Source organism: Tachysurus vachellii, chromosome 4 (assembly GCF_030014155.1).
Source record: "Tachysurus vachellii isolate PV-2020 chromosome 4, HZAU_Pvac_v1, whole genome shotgun sequence".
Classification (NCBI taxonomy): Eukaryota; Metazoa; Chordata; class Actinopteri; order Siluriformes; family Bagridae; genus Tachysurus; species Tachysurus vachellii.
Window position 1 is genome coordinate 30,645,946 of NC_083463.1, and position 18,623 is coordinate 30,664,568.

The window sequence follows — 18,623 nt, forward strand, 5'->3', positions numbered from 1 at the left end:
AAAATGTCTCTAATGAGCCCCACACACACACACACACACACACACACACACACACACACACACACACAGAGAGAGAGAGAGAGAGAGAGAGAGAGAGAGAGAGAGAGAGAGAGAGAGAGAACATGGCTGTAAACTCCAGGTTATATCCAAATAGTCCAAATTAAGGGATTTAATCTCTAAATTAAAAAAAAAAAAAGCTAATAAAAACCAAGTTAAAACCCCACAAACTCACATGCAGGAAAGAGAGCTGTTGATGTCACAGGACTGGGCTGGTCCATAAGATGCTGTCAGCAAAGCAGATTACCCAACATGCCTCTACCACCCTGTCTTTCTTCTTTCAAGCACACACACACACACACTTATGCTTGCTTGACTGGATAGGTCTGCTAGGATAGCACGTTGTTCTGGAGAGCATAGAGGTAAGGTAAGCATGGCTTGGGTTCAGTGTTACGTGTGATTTTACACGTTGTGTGTGTGTGTGTTTTATAGGTAATCCTGTACGTTGATGCAACTAACTTGTCTCTGAAATTTAATCACCAAAATCTGACATACAAGAATTCACATTGTTCATTGGAAATAAAAAAAATAACGAAATGAATGACCGTTAAGACACAAGTCGGACAAACTCCTAGACTTTAAGCTGTTTATAAAGACCAGTCTGTACGCTTTCAGTGTCTATTTTCACAGATAAATAGCTAAGCTAAATAAACTCACTAAACTCACTAAAAACCTTAAGACTTAACTAGTTAGAGCGCGTGCTTAGATTGGCACCAGGTGCGCGCGTTTTGTGTGTGTGTGTGTGTGTGTGTGTTTTTAATCATTGCGCGCGCCGTCACCGGTTGAGCGCGCACGGGGCGTGAGCGGTGTATGTGCGGTGGTGCGCGTCTCTGTGGCCGCGAAGCGCGACATAAATGCGCAGCTGTGATGCCGCTGACCCGAAAACAAACACACACACACACACTCTCTCTCTCTCAAAAGGGCGTGAACACGTAGATTTTTACTAGTGATCACGGTTTCTCATGACAGACAGTCCAGGGAAATAACCGTGGCGTCACTTCCGTGTAACCCTTCCACAGTGCTAGTAATAACGTTCTTTATAAATATGTGTGTGTGTGTGTGTGTGTGTGTGTGTGTGTGTGTGTGTATATGTATTATTTTTTTTAAAAAAGGGTGTGTATGTGTGTGTTTATGTATATTATTAAAATATATATATATATGTGTGTGTGTGTATGTATTATTTTTTTTTAAAAAGGGTGTGTATGTGTGTGTATGTATTATTTTTTTTTAAAAAGGGTGTGTATGTGTGTGTTTATGTATATTATTAAAAAATGTGTGTATGTATTATTTTTTTTTTAAAAAAGGGTGTGTGTGTATGTATGTATTATTTTTTTTTAAAAAAAGGGTGTGTGTGTGTGTGTGTGTGTGTGTGTGTGTATGTATGTATGTATATTATTTAAAAAAATATATATATATAATTTTTTTAAGATGCAAGCTTTATTGTGCCGCTTCCATTGTGTACTTGCTTAAATAATTTCTGATTTTATATCCTCGATTACAAACCATTTTAGAGTTTTAATTTCAATGCTTTTCTGGATCTATCGAATTCTTTTGTTTTCCAAACAAAAACCCATCTGATTCATCTGATCAGCTCATCAGCTCGTTATCCTTTCAGTTCAGTGTAAAACTGTAATAATGTCACGTGTTCAGAGATGTGTTTAATATATTTGGAGGAAACTCTAAAAGTTCAGTGAACAGAGTAATAGGATATGTGTTTGTCCATATCGTGCAGTCCCAATGCTCTTGTATATTATCCATGTGTGAAGGGTCTGAGTCAGATGCACGATGCCTCACATTCCACTGCTTAGTGCTAAAACATTCCCAGTGAGTCAAGCAGCTGTCTTATAGAGCACTAATACTGTATTAGAGCTTTAATACCAGACCCAGTGGAAGACGTCTTTCTGTTCTGCTTGGTTTCCATCTGTTCACTGAATTAGTGGCCAGTGAAACAGTTTACAAGATTAAACTGCTGCTAGTTGTAAAAGACCAGAACAGTTAAAGGTGCGGTCAGTGATTTATTTATTTATCTCTTTTGTACACTTTATCTACGTTATGGCCTCATGTTCTTTAAGCATCAGTTAAATCTTGAGGTTCTGTATCACTCCATGCTTCATAAATAGAAAAAGATAATATCATGTGAACCACTAAGCTCCATAATGATTAAATAACGTGTAATTTGTGTTGCCTCTACATGAAGAAAGCAGCATTTTCTGAGGTCTACAGTATGTGTTAGTAAAGATGACACAGTGAGTTGTGTTTATGACTTCTGGGATCCCTTTTCAGTCCTGATCTTTGTGGAGTTTCACATGTTCTCGCCGTGTCCGAGTTTCCACCCACCTTCCGAAAAATTATGCTTGGGTGTGAATGCATGTGGCATTGGTGTGTATATGGATTGTGTATCTGTATCTGAAAGACTTTATGTCCACCAGGATCACTGATATTAAAATTACAGATAAACGAACAAACGAATGAATGTTTTTCATATTATTTCCTAATCAAGCTGCTTTCTCTAAACCTAGAAATGAACCTCATGAGTCTCACAAAACGCAATACTGTGATCAGAACTGCAAAGGCAGGTTTTGTGTTAACAAAGCAAACATCTTTCAAGAAAAAAAAAATTTCTTCAATAGGACGTTTAAACTAAGGACGTTTCTGGGAAAACTGAGAAAAATATGGAGCAGGAGAATCTGATTGAAAAGGATCTGGCCCTGAGCGTGCTGCTCCCAGAGGGTCATGAGAAGACGGTTACGGTGCACGGCAGGTGAGAGAGAAAGAAAGAACCAGCTAAAGAATGTGTTAATAAATTTAATGAGTAATTTGAGTGGAATGCACACTAGGATGGATGTGTGTGTGTGTGTGTGTGTGTGTGTGTGTGCAGTAAACCAGTGATGGACGTGCTGGTCATTCTCTGCGCTCAGTATCACCTGAACCCCTCAGATCATGTGATTGAGATTTTTTCCACTAATCACAACAAGCTCAAATTCCAGCCCAGCTCTCTGATTGGCTCACTGGAAGCTGAGCTCGTTATGCTGAAACCTAAACGAAGTGACGTCAGAAAGGCACCCAACATGCCTGTGGTAAGATGAGGCTTGCTATGCCTGTACAGTATGTCTCATGCTGATGTAGATGCAGTCCCTTAATTCCACTGATACCACTGCACTGTAAAATCCTCAATCCTGATTGGCTGAAAGATTCATTTTGCAATTTCACAACAACAAATTAAACAAATTAAAAGTATAATCTTTAATAAACAGATGAGTTTCCTGGTTTCTCATTAAAATGACAAATTGCATTGTTTTTTTTGTCTGAATGAAATTCATTTGAGAAAGAGAGAGAGAAAGTTGCTATAACAGGCCCTTAACAACATTAAATATAACGACAAACGGATAAAAAGTATAAAACTGAGTTTCATTAATGAATATAACTATTTATATTTCTTAGCAAATTGCTGTTTATTTTCCTTTAACATCATATCTCGTTGTGTTTTAAACTCCCAGGCTACGGTGCGTCTGTTGATAAACTACAGGAGGTCCCATAAGGCTGTAGTGCGAGTCAGTCCCAGGGTTCCTCTGTCTGAGTTAATGCCGGCTGTGTGTGAGAAGTGTGAGATGGACCCCAAAAGCACAGTGCTGTTGAGAGACAGCCAGTCAAATGAGCCACTGGATCTGACTAAAACACTGGACGACTATGGCATCAGAGTCCTGTATGCGAAAGGTAGTTAGATATTTTTTCACTCACTCACTCATCTTCTACCGCTTATCCGAACTACCTCGGGTCACGGGGAGCCTGTGCCTATCTCAGGCGTCATCGGGCATCAAGGCAGGATACACCCTGGACGGAGTGCCAACCCATCGCAGGGCACACACACACACACTCTCTTTCACTCACGCAATCACACGCTACGGACAATTTTCCAGAGATGCCAATCAACCTACCATGCCAATCCCCCCCCCTCAATTTTCTCATTTTAGAAAGTTTTGCATTTCCAGTCTGTAAAACATGACTAGCTTTATTTTACACATCACGGTCTGTTTCTTTTAGCTTTACTGAAGTAAAAGTGCTATTTTAAATCGTATTTTCGATAACGGGGGGGGGCACGGTGGCTTAGTGGTTAGCACGTTCGCCTCACACCTCCAGGGTTGGGTGTTCGATTCCCGCCTCCACCTTGTGTGTGTGGAGTTTGCATGTTCTCCCCGTGCCTCGAGGGTTTCCTCCGGGTTCTCCGGTTTCCTCCCCCGGTCCAAAGACATGCATGGTAGGTTGATTGGCATCTCTGGAAAATTATCCGTAGTGTGTGATTGTGGGAGTGAATGAGAGTGTGTGTGTGCCCTGTGATGGGTTGGCACTCCGTCCAGGGTGTATCCCGCCTTGATGCCCGATGACGCCTGAGATAGGCACAGGCTCCCCGTGACCCGAGGTAGTTCGGATAAGTGGTAGAAAATGAATGAATGAATGAATTTTCGACAACGGCAAATGATATGAGAGACACCAATACACCAATTTTTGTTCCAGTTTCTATAAAAAGAAAGTTCTAGTAGCCTTAAGTGTGAAGATCCTGAGCTCAGTGCTTCATCATGATTGTATTAAGTGACATTTTTATCCTTTCACAGCTGTTTCAGGTTCTCCAAATGACCCCGCTCCAGTGACTCAGAAAGGTACTGATACACACCAAGGCCCTGATTCACTAAAACGGTGCACGAGTGTGAAAACGTGCACAATATACAGTGCTGTCGATGCAAAGCTCCTGATTTTTACATTAATACGTAAGAAGAAATGCGTCAATAGAACAGGAGATACAGTATATTGACTCAAAATCTTTTCTGCTAGATAGGAACTAAGTTTTACACTCGCTGGTTGAAGATGACGCCTTTGAGAGTAGTGAGTAGAAATGGGTTTGATATCTCTATTCACTACAAACTTTAGATACAAACATTTGTGTTGAAGAAAAGAACCGTTTTTGTTCTTTATTAAAAGTAAAACTCAGTATTCTAGGGAAAAACAGAAATACTGATGAAACACCAGAAATTCTTCAAATCCAGAGAGTCTAATTTTATGTGCGCTTCATATTAACACCACTGTGGAGTGAGACATGAAAAATACGTTCAATGGACACAAGAAAACAGGAGGAAACTCCGTTTTCTGGCCTCTGGGAAACAGAGTAAATTAAAGATGGCGGCCTGCAGTTTATCCTGAGAGTCGTCGTTTCCGGTCTTTTAGTGTTGAATCATGATGAAAAAACGAATGTCCCTGTTCACTTTCACGCATGTTCTACCACGAGCGATTGTGTTTTTCTTTTGTTTGTGTGTGCAGACTGCAAGAAGGTCCTCGGAGGGAAAGAGAACACGAGATTACTCGGCTTGTTTAAGAGAAGCAAGAAATCGGCTGAAGAGGTCTGTTAGATCTCGCTGTCTCCTTGAATGATCGAGATTAACATTAATATCGTGGCTCGGCACGAACCGCAATGAATTATTAAACGCTAATCGCATATATTCTGCCTGCTAGGTACTGTAACATCTGATCATCTATCTTCCATGATTATTTTAACAAACACAAAAAGCAGAAGTTCCTCAGGGCATTTCTTTATCTGCTTCAGACATCTTATTCGCTTTTGCTACTTCCTGTTTCCTGTTCCACCCTAATTTATTTATTTATTTTTTAAAATCTGGCTTGTTTCTCTATCAACAATAGACTCGCACCAACGCTGACGCCATCGCCATCGGCACCGCCGCCTCCCTCGTGCTGAAAGATCAGCATGCAATCAAAACATGCTGTTACGAAGCAAACTCCACCTCTGAAATGCCCAAGAAGCGACGTGCACCTCAGCCTCCCAGCATGCTCAGCTCCCAGAGCGCCTCTGCCGAACCGAACTCTAGTCGACAGGCCGCACCGCCATCCGGAGATAATGAAAAACAGGTGCGTAGACGTGAACAGATGTACAGTCGTGAGTAAGAGAATATTAGCATAGTTTTGGGGTAATTAAGAGTTACTAGCTTTTTTAAATCTTCTCTGATGAAGGAACCTTCTGCTGTTGAAATCCCAAAGACTTTCCACATTCAGCCTGTCGGTGTTCAACAGAAATAGAACTTATTTGGACTGAATTAGTTTTCCATCACTAGCAGAGCAAATCCCATCCATCACAGGTGGATCTATCTATCTATGATGTCATATCCGGCTGTATAGGACTGTATAATGGGATTTCTGTGTGTGTGTGTGTGTGTGTGTGTGTGTGTGTGTGTATACAGGGTGTGCTGGGTCGCATCTCGTCCGTCAAGCACAATAAACGCAGAGCTCCGCTTCCTCCGTGCACAAGCCTCTCCCTGCCTGACACGTCTGATAAAGGTACAAGCTCCACCATTTATTATCCTCATACACAAGTATATTATACGTATTTTTATGGAATTATTTTAAAAGACGACGTGACCTGAGAAAGAAAGGCACTGTACTGTACATCTGTACTCCAGGACGACGTGTTCAGTAAGTGCTGGCTTGCCTCTGTGCTTGTGTGCAGACACGGACCTGCCAGGAGGGGGCGCTTAGGAGACATCATGGCTCCATCACTGTTGCTTCTGTCTTAATGTCCGACTCACTGGTGGCTCCTCCTCTTCCTCCTCCTCTTTTGCCTCTGTGTCTCTTTATGTCCACTTTGTCACCTTTCTGTCATGTATGTGTCTGTGTTAGTCATGTTATTGATCCCGTGTGCACTCTGCGTGTCGGAGAAGCTGATCCCGGATCAGGCCTTTCCGTATCACTCGATTCATCACCAATGAATTAAGAAGGATAATAAGTAGGCGTAGCTGCTCAGCACGATTGCTGTCGGGTGTGTCGTTAATCTCACGACTTTATAATCGATTCATTTTAACAGAGATTTTAATGCCTTTTGTCATAACCATGTACTGATCTCTAATACGCTACTAAACTACGAGATAAAAAGTGTCCGACGTCCAAAGATCTGTTTTAAACGACATCTTGTTCACTGTGAGCACTGAATTGTAGATTTACTGCATTTACTTCCTCAGAATGAAACATCAGACATCAAACCTCATGAATCATGAATCTTAGGCTCGTGTGAAGACAACTTCATTTTTGTCATACATCCAACGTATAGAACCAGTGCCTTTAAAATGCCTTCTGAACAGCTGTGTCTTTCTTTAAACAGTTCATCAGTAACAGAAGCGATTAAGCCGTGACATGCATCTGTTTGACCAATTATTGATGTTTTGTTTTAATTAAATATCGATTGACGCTCCGTTCTGGTCCGATTTCACCTTGTCATTGTAAACTTTTCTTTATTTTACACACAAAACCGGTTGTATTTAATAAATAATAATAATTTATGTGCTTTTCTGGTTTGTTTCTGCTGCGATTAATATTTCTGTGCTGTTTTCTAGCTCTCATCTTTGTTGTGATGTACCGTGTGGTTGCTTGTTCTTTTTCTTTTGTCTTTTAAATATTTGATTATCAATAAAAGGGAAATGTTTTTAAAAAATAAAAAAAGGAAATGGACGAGTTTATGATATGTATTTGTTGCAATGGGTTATGTGTTTTATATTATAAGGTAAAAGGTGTGTGTGAGTGTGTGTGTGTGTGTGAGTGTGTGTGTGTGTGTGTGTGTGAGTGTGTGTGTGTGAGTGAGTGAGTGAGTAAGTGAGTGTGAGTGTGTGTGTGTGAGTGAGTAAGTGTGTGTGTGTGTGTGTGTGTGTGTGTGAGTGAGTGAGTGAGTAAGTGAGTGTGAGTGTGTGTGTGTGTGTGTGAGTGAGTAAGTGTGTGTGTGTGTGTGTGTGTGTGTGTGTGTGTGTGTGTGTGTGTGAGTGAGTGAGTAAGTGTGTGTGTGTGTGAGTGTGTGTGTGTGAGTGTGTGTGTGTGAGTGTGTGTGTGTGTGTGTGTGAGTGTGTGTGTGTGTGTGTGTGTGTGTGTGAGTGAGTGAGTAAGTGTGTGAGTGAGTGAGTGTGTGTGAGTAAGTGAGTGTGTGTGAGTAAGTGTGTGTGTGTGTGTGTGAGTAAGTGTGTGTGTGTGTGTGTGTGTGTGAGTAAGTGAGTGTGTGTGTGAGTGTGTGTGAGTGTGTGTGTGTGAGTAAGTGTGTGTGTGTGAGTGTGTGTGAGTAAGTGAGTGTGTGTGAGTGTGTGTGAGTAAGTGAGTGTGTGTGAGTGTGAGTGTGTGAGTGTGAGTGTGTGTGAGTGTGAGTGAGTGTGTGTGAGTGAGTGAGTGTGTGTGAGTGTGTGTGTGTGAGTGTGTGTGTGAGTGTGTGTGAGTGTGTGTGTGAGTGAGTGTGTGTGAGTGAGTGAGTGTGTGTGAGTGAGTGAGTGTGTGTGAGTGAGTGAGTGTGTGTGAGTAAGTGAGTGTGTGTGAGTAAGTGAGTGTGTGTGAGTAAGTGAGTGTGTGTGAGTAAGTGAGTGTGTGTGAGTAAGTGAGTGTGTGTGAGTGAGTGTGTGTGAGTGAGTGTGTGTGAGTAAGTGTGTGTGTGAGTGTGAGTGAGTGTGTGTGAGTAAGTGTGTGTGAGTGTGAGTGTGTGAGTGTGAGTGTGTGAGTGTGTGTGAGTAAGTGAGTGTGTGTGAGTAAGTGAGTGTGTGTGAGTAAGTGAGTAAGTGTGAGTGTGTGTGAGTAAGTGTGAGTGTGTGTGTGTGAGTGTGTGTGTGTGTGTGAGTAAGTGAGTGTGTGTGAGTAAGTGAGTGTGTGTGAGTAAGTGAGTGTGTGTGTGAGTAAGTGAGTGTGTGTGAGTAAGTGAGTGTGTGTGAGTAAGTGAGTGTGTGTGAGTAAGTGAGTGTGTGTGAGTAAGTGAGTGTGTGTGAGTAAGTGAGTGTGTGTGAGTAAGTGAGTGTGTGTGAGTAAGTGAGTGTGTGTGAGTAAGTGAGTGTGTGTGAGTAAGTGTGTGTGTGAGTGTGTGTGTGTGAGTAAGTGAGTGTGTGTGTGTGAGTGTGTGTGTGTGAGTAAGTGAGTGTGTGTGAGTGTGTGTGAGTAAGTGTGTGTGTGAGTGTGAGTGTGTGTGTGTGTGAGTGTGTGTGAGTAAGTGAGTGTGTGTGTGTGTGAGTGTGTGTGAGTGTGTGTGTGAGTGTGTGTGAGTGTGTGTGTGAGTGTGTGAGTAAGTGTAAGTGTGTGTGAGTAAGTGTAAGTGTGTGTGAGTAAGTGTAAGTGTGTGTGAGTAAGTGTAAGTGTGTGTGAGTAAGTGTAAGTGTGTGTGAGTAAGTGTAAGTGTGTGTGAGTAAGTGTGTGTGAGTAAGTGTGTGTGAGTAAGTGTGTGTGAGTAAGTGTGTGTGAGTAAGTGTGTGTGAGTAAGTGTGTGTGAGTAAGTGTGTGTGAGTAAGTGTGTGTGTGTGTGAGTAAGAGTAAGTGTGTGTGAGTAAGTGTGTGTGAGTAAGTGTAAGTGTGTGTGAGTAAGTGTGTGTAAGAGTAAGTGTGTGTGTGAGTAAGAGTAAGTGTGTGTGAGTAAGTGTGTGTGAGTAAGTGTGAGTGAGTGAGTGTGTGTGTGTGTGAGTGAGTGTGTGTGTGAGTGAGTGAGTGTGTGTGTGAGTGAGTGTGTGTGTGAGAGTGTGTGAGAGTGTGTGTGAGTGTAAAAAGAAAGAAGTATGACACAAGGTGGTGTACGGTAGTAAGGACAAAGTCATGTGTTCTTTCTCATCAGAAAGGTCATACTTTCAAGCGGACACTAAAGAGGACGACCCTGATGGAGCCAGTTTCATCCAGTCCAGAGATTTTAAACCAACTCGCTCGTCCGTCCCACGGTACCCTCTAATGACCGAGGTCGTGTCAGAATTAACCAACCGAATTAAATCCATGGAGCAGAAAGACGCCTCATTCCATTGGTATTTATTTCAAAGCAATTCTCGAACCTTTTGGTGCCTTGTGCAAGAAGTTTACTCCATAATTAGGATTCAAGAACATGAAGGAGCTTTAGGAGATTATTTGATTTGAAGGAGCGAGACGTTTAGATGAAAGACTTCTCAAGGCTCCCAGATAAAAAACCATAAATCAATGAGCTAAATTGTGTAAATTCTATTCAAATCACAGCTGTTACTTTTGGATGTTAGTTTAAGAAAATTGTAAACAATCCACTGAATTTGCACAGCATCGAATTTAGATCTTCAATGGAGAGAGAGTGAATGGCTGAGGTTCTGATCTTGTCCTTTCATCATCATCTCCATTTAGGTCCGTCAAACATTCACCTCCAGCATCAAACCTTCCTCCAGAGTCTGGATCTGTGGTGGACGGTGATCCGGTGGTGTCCCCTGGCTGTGAGGTGCTGAGACACGGCTCACATAGAGATGGCATTAACACCTTCACCGTGGTGCCTCAGAGAAGAACGCAAAGCACCAGAAGATACGAGTTTCTTCTCACCATGGAGAATTTGGAGACGATTAACGGAGATACAGGAGGGCGTATGGAAGATAGGATTTCAGAATCCAGGGACACTGAGGAGATAGAGATGAGCAGGAAAGAGATGGTGATTCTCGAAAAAACAGATGATGAATTTGAGAACGTAGTGGAAACAAATAAACAGCTGGGTATAAAAGAAGCGTTTGGAAAATTACATCTGAACATAGATGCAGAGGAAGATCCCCCAGAGGAAGATCCCCCAGAGGAAGATCCCCCAGAGGAAGATCCCCCAGAGGAAGATCCCCCAGAGGAACATCTCGCAGAGAAATATCTCCCAGAGGACAGAAGTGAGATGGAAGACAACAGAGACTGGATAGAGGAGTACAGAAAAAGAAAAATGGGATTTCTAAGCGAAGATGATAGGAAAGAAGCCAAATTAAAGATGTTTAGAAAGCCATTTCTTCATCAAATGCCTGATGATGTTGCTCCACAACCATCAAAACTTTCTGTCTGCTGGGAAGAGGAAGAATCTGAGACACAGGTTCTAGAGGATACTGAACGTTTTGGGAAAGATGAAGATGATGAAGACACTCTCCAAAACCCAAACCCATCCAGATATGAACCTCAGCATGACCCTACATCTGAAGAACCCTACTGGGATGTAAACCTTTCCTCCAACCTTCAGTCCTCTGATACACCTTTTACAAGCTCTTCCCAATCCAGTCCTCAGAATCTCCAACCCAATTTGCTTCAGTCTGCTTTGCCCTGTGACTCAAATTCTACGCTTGAACAGAACTTTGAGCTTTCTTCTCCAAACTCGCAATCTTTGTTTGCTATAACTGTCGCCCGGAGAGCTCAGAGCCTTGGGAATGTTGTCAGTCCGTTAATACCATCTACAAGAACCATCAGCTCTCCAACACCACATCCTCAAAGAGTCGGTTCACAACACACTTCTTCTCAAAAGCTCTATTTCCAAAATCTGATCTCGCAAGAGTTCATTTCTAAGATTCCAGCATCTCTAGGTCCTTGCACTGAAGCCCCGCCCACTTCTAAAGCCCCGCCTCCTGAGGTTATGACAACTCAGGCAAGGAGGCAGGCCTGGAGTTCCTTTTCACACACACAGTAAGTAAACATGTCTACACTTCTGCAGAGTTATTTGGAATGGTATACAGTTTGGATTTGTGGCACCAATCAAGGTCTAAATACGTTAAAGAGTGAAGAACTGATGACTCTTCAGTGGAGGATTAGTTCATTTAGAATTTGGGACACTAACTAAAATTTAGGGGTCTATTATTAATCATTTTAACCCGAGAATGTGACAACACTTTTACTGAGAAACTGATTCCCAAATGATTGAGTTTGTGATGTCATAAGAACTGTCTCACATGGGGTCAGAATTGTTTCGTTATTCTGAATAAATATACTATGATCCACAAATAAATTTAAAGAGTTTCACAAATATTTTTTAAATCAACAAATGATCCACAATTCCACAATTGCACAGAACGCGATCCACAAATGAGCAGGAAGCCATTCACAAATGAATACAATTAAATATATATTTATAAATATTTTTTTAATAAATATATATTTAATTGTATTCATTTGTGAATGGCTTCCTGCTCATTTGTGGATCGCGTTCTGTGCAATTGTGGATTTGAAACATTTCTAACGTCAAGACGTGCACAAGAATCCACAAATAGATGGACTCCGCCCACCGTCTACTCCAGCCAATAGACCGTGCCACGATTGGTCAGCGCCACGAGACCGTTGTCCGATTGGCTGGAGTAGACGGTGCAAATCCCATTTTATTTATTTGTGAATTTCATTTCTTTTTGTGAAATTTGTTACATGTATTTACGGTTTGTTTATTGTGCATTTGTTGATTTTAAAAAATATTTGTGAAACTCTTTATATTTATTTGTGGATCATAGTATATTTATTCAGAATAACGAAACAATTCTGACCCCATTGTCTCACAGCTCTTCACTTTGAATAACAAACTTTTAGGTGTTCTGATGATAGCATTTGTCACAATACATTGCAATAAGGTTTCACAAAAGCAGTTGGTATAATCTGTAAAGGAAATGCCACAGAATACCTTTTAAAGTACCGTTGATACGGTGGTCGAAATCTAGACTTTTTATTCTAGCTAAAGGTGTAGCAACTGTTTCTAAGGCATTCATTATGTAGCTTTGTAGAAGCCAACATTCTGTTTTTCTATTTAAGCTTAGACAAAAATTTATCAAGAGTAACTCCTCCTAGGGCTTTCAAGCCACATGCACCAAATTCAGATATGTTGTAGACCCTGGTCTGAAGTTTACCTAGTTTACTATTACTTTTCTAAGCGATCCGAGTACCGGTACTTCCGGTACCGGGTCTCAAATTGGCCTTTTTTCACATAGACTCCCATTATAAACTTTGGAGGTTTATAAATCGGGCAAGCTTTCGAACTATCTACACCAAACTCGGCCAGCTCCTTTAGGGCGATACTCTGAACAAAGTTTTAAATTGGTGCACCGACTGGCCTTCCGGTTGTGCCGCAGCCCCGCCCCCAAAATATATGCAAAATCAAAAAACATTTTACAACATGGACATGTGACATATCAAAGCGCTCAGAACAATGAGGGGAATTGCATCACAGGTTTTCGGATGACATCACATGCTCGTCTCCACTTGCCTCCAAATGTTTTGGCACCCTAGCGCTCCACTAGATTTCACAAGTTTTATGTCCACTTGCCTCCAAAAGTAACACTGACCCTTATGTCCACTTGCCTCAAAAAAGCACCGGCCTTTGCGAATACTTGCCTCGTCAAAGCCAACATAAAAGTTTGTTGCGACGAACTTTACAAATCTAGTTCATTCATTCAATTTCTACCGCTTATCCGAAATACCTGTGCCTATCTCAGGCATCATCGGGCATCAAGGCGGGATACACCCTGGACGGAGTGCCAACCCATTGCAGGGCACACACACACTCATTCACTCACAAAATCACACACTATGTGTGTGTGCTATTTTCCGGAGCTGTTTCTAAGGCATTGTATTATTTTATTTTTTTTAGTTTAGTTCTATAATAACAACTATAAACCAAGGACATTTCAAGTTTTCACGGTAAAGTGAAAATTTTTTAGTCTTGCTGGTATAAAAAAGGGGGGAAAAACAGAGAAAAACTGTTTATAGCTGCTATAACGTAAGCAATAACAGGAACTTGTTTAACGAATGCAGAAGTATAATAGGACTAAAACATTTCTGTTATAAAAACAGCACTTGTTGTGTTTTATTCCTTCCTTGTGTGTGTGTGTTCAGAAAAATAACATATAGATTGACATGTCACTCTCATAATAATGTCTGCTTGACTTCTGTCCTGTATATACAAGTGGTTTCTTCCTTCCTCAAAGTGTATGGAAGTGTGTGTGTTTATGTGAGGAGGAAGCTCCACCTTTAAGGCAGAGCATATCCTGTATAGCTGAGTTCAGAGTCAATATCCTGAGTGTGTGTGCATATGGCAGACAGCATGAACAATAACTTCACTTAATCTCATTACTCTGCATCAGCATTTCACAGAAATTCTAGATTTGATGATTTACCACAATTACGTCACGATTCGACATTTAAAACTTCGATGCTTCTGCTTAAGTGAGAAATATTACTGAAATCTAATGTTGTATATTGTTATATATTTTTTTCACGAGGGTGTTTTTTTTTTGTTTTTTTTTAATCCACAGGATGAAGAATTTAAAGCAAGTATGAAGATCTGGGTTTAGATGAAGCTTTAGCACGTCACATTCTGTTGTTTTTGTTATGCCGGCATGTATTATAGAATGAATTAGTTACGTTTTGATGATTTTTTATTTTTAGTTCTATTTCTTATATAATGCTCGCAGATTACATAAAAACAATTAGAAAATATCTTACTGAATAGCGATATTTTTGATTTGTATGTAAATTAAAAATTCCAAGCATCTGATTTTGTGTCGTTCTTGATATATTTGAAGCAGTCATACAGCTACACACTTAAAAAGAAAAAAAGATTCATGTGCCAGGATTCAGTCCTATTTTCTAGCTTAACATTTTACCCCCTGTGCTGTATTTGAAATTTAAATAAAAATATGTAAGATGAGTTGAATTCTAGAGTGCAGGCATGTCTTTTTTTTTCTTTCTTTCTTTTTGCCTTTAAGCGAGATTCAGTAATGGGTTTAGTTTCTATGCAGCAAAACATGTTTTCTCTTCAAAATGCCCCAAGGCCAAAACTCTTCTCCATGATGTATAAACAAGAAACTACAGTAAAAATAAAAACTCAGGTTGCTATCTTGAGATGTTAATGATGGTCGGCATGCAGTAGAGCGATATTTAAAGGCAATGAAGAAGACACCAAGTATGCAGAAGATGATTTCATCCACAGGAATAAACCAGACATGTCACCTGGAACAGTATTATAGTTTCACAGTACTAAATGTTTCACCAATTCCTTAGATTCTATTTGGTGTTATTATTAAGGTGCCAATTAAAATGTATTTATGATGAATAACAGACCATAATTTGAATCTTTTCCATTTATAATAATTCATTCATCTCCACCGACCTACTGTAAGTGTGAATGAGTGTATGCATGGTGCACTGCGATGAACGACATCCAGTGTGTATTCACACGTCACACCCACTGATCCCTGAATAGTCTCCAGATCCACCATCCTGACCAGTAATAATAAAAACAATTAAACCCACACAGGAGGCTGAACCACAATTAAAAATTAACATTATTAGAAGTATTAGTAGTGTTCATGTCACAGTGTTCATGAATCTGTTCATGATTTATGTATTGTTTTAGAATTAGAATATCAGTTATTTGGGCGAATTTTTGTATTTGAGGAGATTCTCCAAAAAACCATCAGAAAACCAGCACTAACACTGTGTCACTGTGACGGAAAACCAGCACTAACATTGTGTCACTGTGACAGAAAACCAGCACTAACATTGTGTCACTGTGACAGAAAACCAGCACTAACATTGTCACTGTGACAGAAAACCAGCACTAACATTGTGTCACTGTGACGGAAAACCAGCACTAACATTGTGTCACTGTGACAGAAAACCAGCACTAACATTGTGTCACTGTGACGGAAAACCAGCACTAACATTGTGTCACTGTGTCAGAAAACCAGCACTAACACTGTTACACTGTGTCAGAAAACCAGCACTAACACTGTGTCACTGTGACAGAAAACCAGCACTAACATTGTGTCACTGTGACGGAAAACCAGCACTAACACTGTGACACTGTGACAGAAAACCAGCACTAACATTGTGTCAGTGTGACAGAAAACCAGCACTAACACTGTGTCACTGTGTCAGAAAACCAGCACTAACATTGTGACACTTTGACAGAAAACCAGCACTAACACTGTGACACTGTGACAGAAAATCAGCACTAACATTGTGTCACTGTGACAGAAAACCTGCACTAACATTGTGTCGCTGTGACGGAAAACCAGCACTAACATTGTGTCGCTGTGACAGAAAACCAGCACTAACATTGTGTCACTGTGACGGAAAACCAGCACTAACACTGTTACACTGTGTCAGAAAACCAGCACTAACACTGTGACACTGTGACAGAAAACCAGCACTAACATTGTGTCGCTGTGACGGAAAACCAGCACTAACATTGTGTCACTGTGACAGAAAACCAGCACTAACATTGTCACTGTGACGGAAAACCAGCACTAACATTGTGTCACTGTGACAGAAAACCAGCACTAACATTGTGTCACTGTGACGGAAAACCAGCACTAACACTGTGACACTGTGACAGAAAACCAGCACTAACATTGTGTCAGTGTGACAGAAAACCAGCACTAACACTGTGTCACTGTGTCAGAAAACCAGCACTAACATTGTGACACTTTGACAGAAAACCAGCACTAACACTGTGACACTGTGACAGAAAATCAGCACTAACATTGTGTCACTGTGACGGAAAACCAGCACTAACACTGTGTCACTGTGACAGAAAACCAGCACTAACATTGTGACACTGTGACAGAAAACCAGCACTAACATTGTGTCACTGTGACAGAAAACCAGCACTAACACTGTGTCAGTGTGACAGAAAACCAGCACTAACATTGTGACACTTTGACAGAAAACCAGCACTAACACTGTGACACTGTGACAGAAAATCAGCACTAACATTGTGTCACTGTGACAGAAAACCAGCACTAACATTGTGTCGCTGTGACGGAAAACCAGCACTAACATTGTGTCGCTGTGACAGAAAACCAGCACTAACATTGTGTCACTGTGACGGAAAACCAGCACTAACACTGTTACACTGTGTCAGAAAACCAGCACTAACACTGTGACACTGTGACAGAAAACCAGCACTAACATTGTGTCGCTGTGACGGAAAACCAGCACTAACATTGTGTCACTGTGACAGAAAACCAGCACTAACATTGTCACTGTGACGGAAAACCAGCACTAACATTGTGTCACTGTGACAGAAAACCAGCACTAACATTGTGTCACTGTGACGGAAAACCAGCACTAACACTGTGACACTGTGACAGAAAACCAGCACTAACATTGTGTCAGTGTGACAGAAAACCAGCACTAACACTGTGTCACTGTGTCAGAAAACCAGCACTAACATTGTGACACTTTGACAGAAAACCAGCACTAACACTGTGACACTGTGACAGAAAATCAGCACTAACATTGTGTCACTGTGACGGAAAACCAGCACTAACACTGTGACACTGTGACAGAAAACCAGCACTAACATTGTGACACTGTGACAGAAAACCAGCACTAACATTGTGTCACTGTGACAGAAAACCAGCACTAACACTGTGTCAGTGTGACAGAAAACCAGCACTAACATTGTGTCACTGTGACAGAAAACCAGCACTAACACTGTGTCACTGTGACAGAAAACCAGCACGAACACTGTGACACTGTGACAGAAAACCAGAACTAACACTGTGTCACTGTGTCAGAAAACCAGCACTAACATTGTGTCACTGTGACAGAAAACCAGCACTAACACTGTGTCACTGTGTCAGAAAACCAGCACTAACATTGTGACACTGTGACAGAAAACCAGCACTAACATTGTGTCACTGTGACAGAAAACCAGCACTAACACTGTGTCACTGTGACAGAAAACCAGCACTAACATTGTGTCACTGTGACGGAAAACCAGCACTAACACTGTGTCACTGTGACAGAAAACCAGCACTAACATTGTGTCACTGTGACGGAAAACCAGCACTAACATTGTGTCACTGTGACAGAAAACCAGCACTAACACTGTGTCACTGTGTCAGAAAACCAGCACTAACATTGTGTCACTGTGACGGAAAACCAGCACTAACACTGTGTCACTGTGACAGAAAACCAGCACTAACACTGTGTCACTGTGACAGAAAACCAGCACTAACACTGTGACACTGTGACAGAAAACCAGCACTAACATTGTGTCGCTGTGTCAGAAAACCAGCACTAACATTGTGTCACTGTGAGAAAACCAGCACTAACATTGTGTTGCTGTGACAGAAAACCAGCACTAACATTGTGTCACTGTGAGAAAACCAGCACTAACATTGTGTCACTGTGACAGAAAACCAGCACTAACATTGTGTCGCTGTGACAGAAAATCAGCACTAACACTGTAACACTGTGACACTGTGACGGAAAACCAGCACTAACACTGTGTCGCTGTGACAGAAAACCAGCACTAACATTGTGTCACTGTGTCAGAAAACCAGCACTAACATTGTGACACTGTGACAGAAAACCAGCACTAACATTGTGACACTGTGACAGAAAACCAGCACTAACATTGTGTCACTGTGTCAGAAAACCAGCACTAACATTGTGTCAGTGTGACAGAAAACCAGCACTAACATTGTGTCACTGTGAGAAAACCAGCACTAACACTGTGACACTGTGACAGAAAACCAGCACTAACATTGTGTCACTGTGTCAGAAAACCAGCACTAACATTGTGTCACTGTGACAGAAAACCAGCACTAACATTGTGTCACTGTGACAGAAAACCAGCACTAACATTCTGTCGCTGTGACAGAAAACCAGCACTAACATTGTGTCACTGTGACAGAAAACCAGCACTAACACTGTAACACTGTGACACTGTGACAGAAAACCAGCACTAACACTGTAACACTGTGACACTGACGAAAACCAGCACTAACACTGTGTCACTGTGACAGAAAACCAGCACTAACACTGTG

At 41.2% G+C, this 18,623-nt stretch overlaps 1 protein-coding gene across 2 annotated transcripts; it reads left to right on the forward strand.

Annotated features, from left to right (window-relative positions):
• The first annotated feature begins 314 nt into the window (after positions 1–314).
• On the forward strand, positions 315–14,277 carry cobll1a (cordon-bleu WH2 repeat protein-like 1a). Of its 2 annotated transcripts, none has more exons than XM_060868877.1 (11): positions 315–419; positions 2,688–2,818; positions 2,936–3,134; positions 3,555–3,771; positions 4,668–4,712; positions 5,368–5,447; positions 5,746–5,970; positions 6,300–6,396; positions 9,674–9,854; positions 10,198–11,487; positions 14,094–14,277. In XM_060868877.1, exons 2-11 carry the CDS (start codon positions 2,730–2,732, stop codon positions 14,116–14,118), a joined length of 2,448 nt encoding a protein of 815 aa, XP_060724860.1. In that variant the 5' UTR covers positions 315–419; positions 2,688–2,729; the 3' UTR covers positions 14,119–14,277. The 2 variants fall into 2 exon arrangements, with proteins under 2 accessions (XP_060724860.1, XP_060724861.1); XM_060868878.1 differs by having other exon boundaries at positions 327–424.
• Positions 14,278–18,623: the final 4,346 nt, after the last annotated feature.

Coding starts and splice junctions, on each gene's coding strand:
- cobll1a (XM_060868877.1), top strand. CDS start 2,730: ATGGAGCAGGAGAATCTGATTGAAAAGGATCTGGCCCTGAGCGTGCTG. Junction 2,819..2,935: donor ACGGTTACGGTGCACGGCAG/GTGAGAGAGAAA, acceptor GTGTGTGTGCAG/TAAACCAGTGATGGACGTGC. Junction 4,713..5,367: donor CGCTCCAGTGACTCAGAAAG/GTACTGATACAC, acceptor TTGTGTGTGCAG/ACTGCAAGAAGGTCCTCGGA.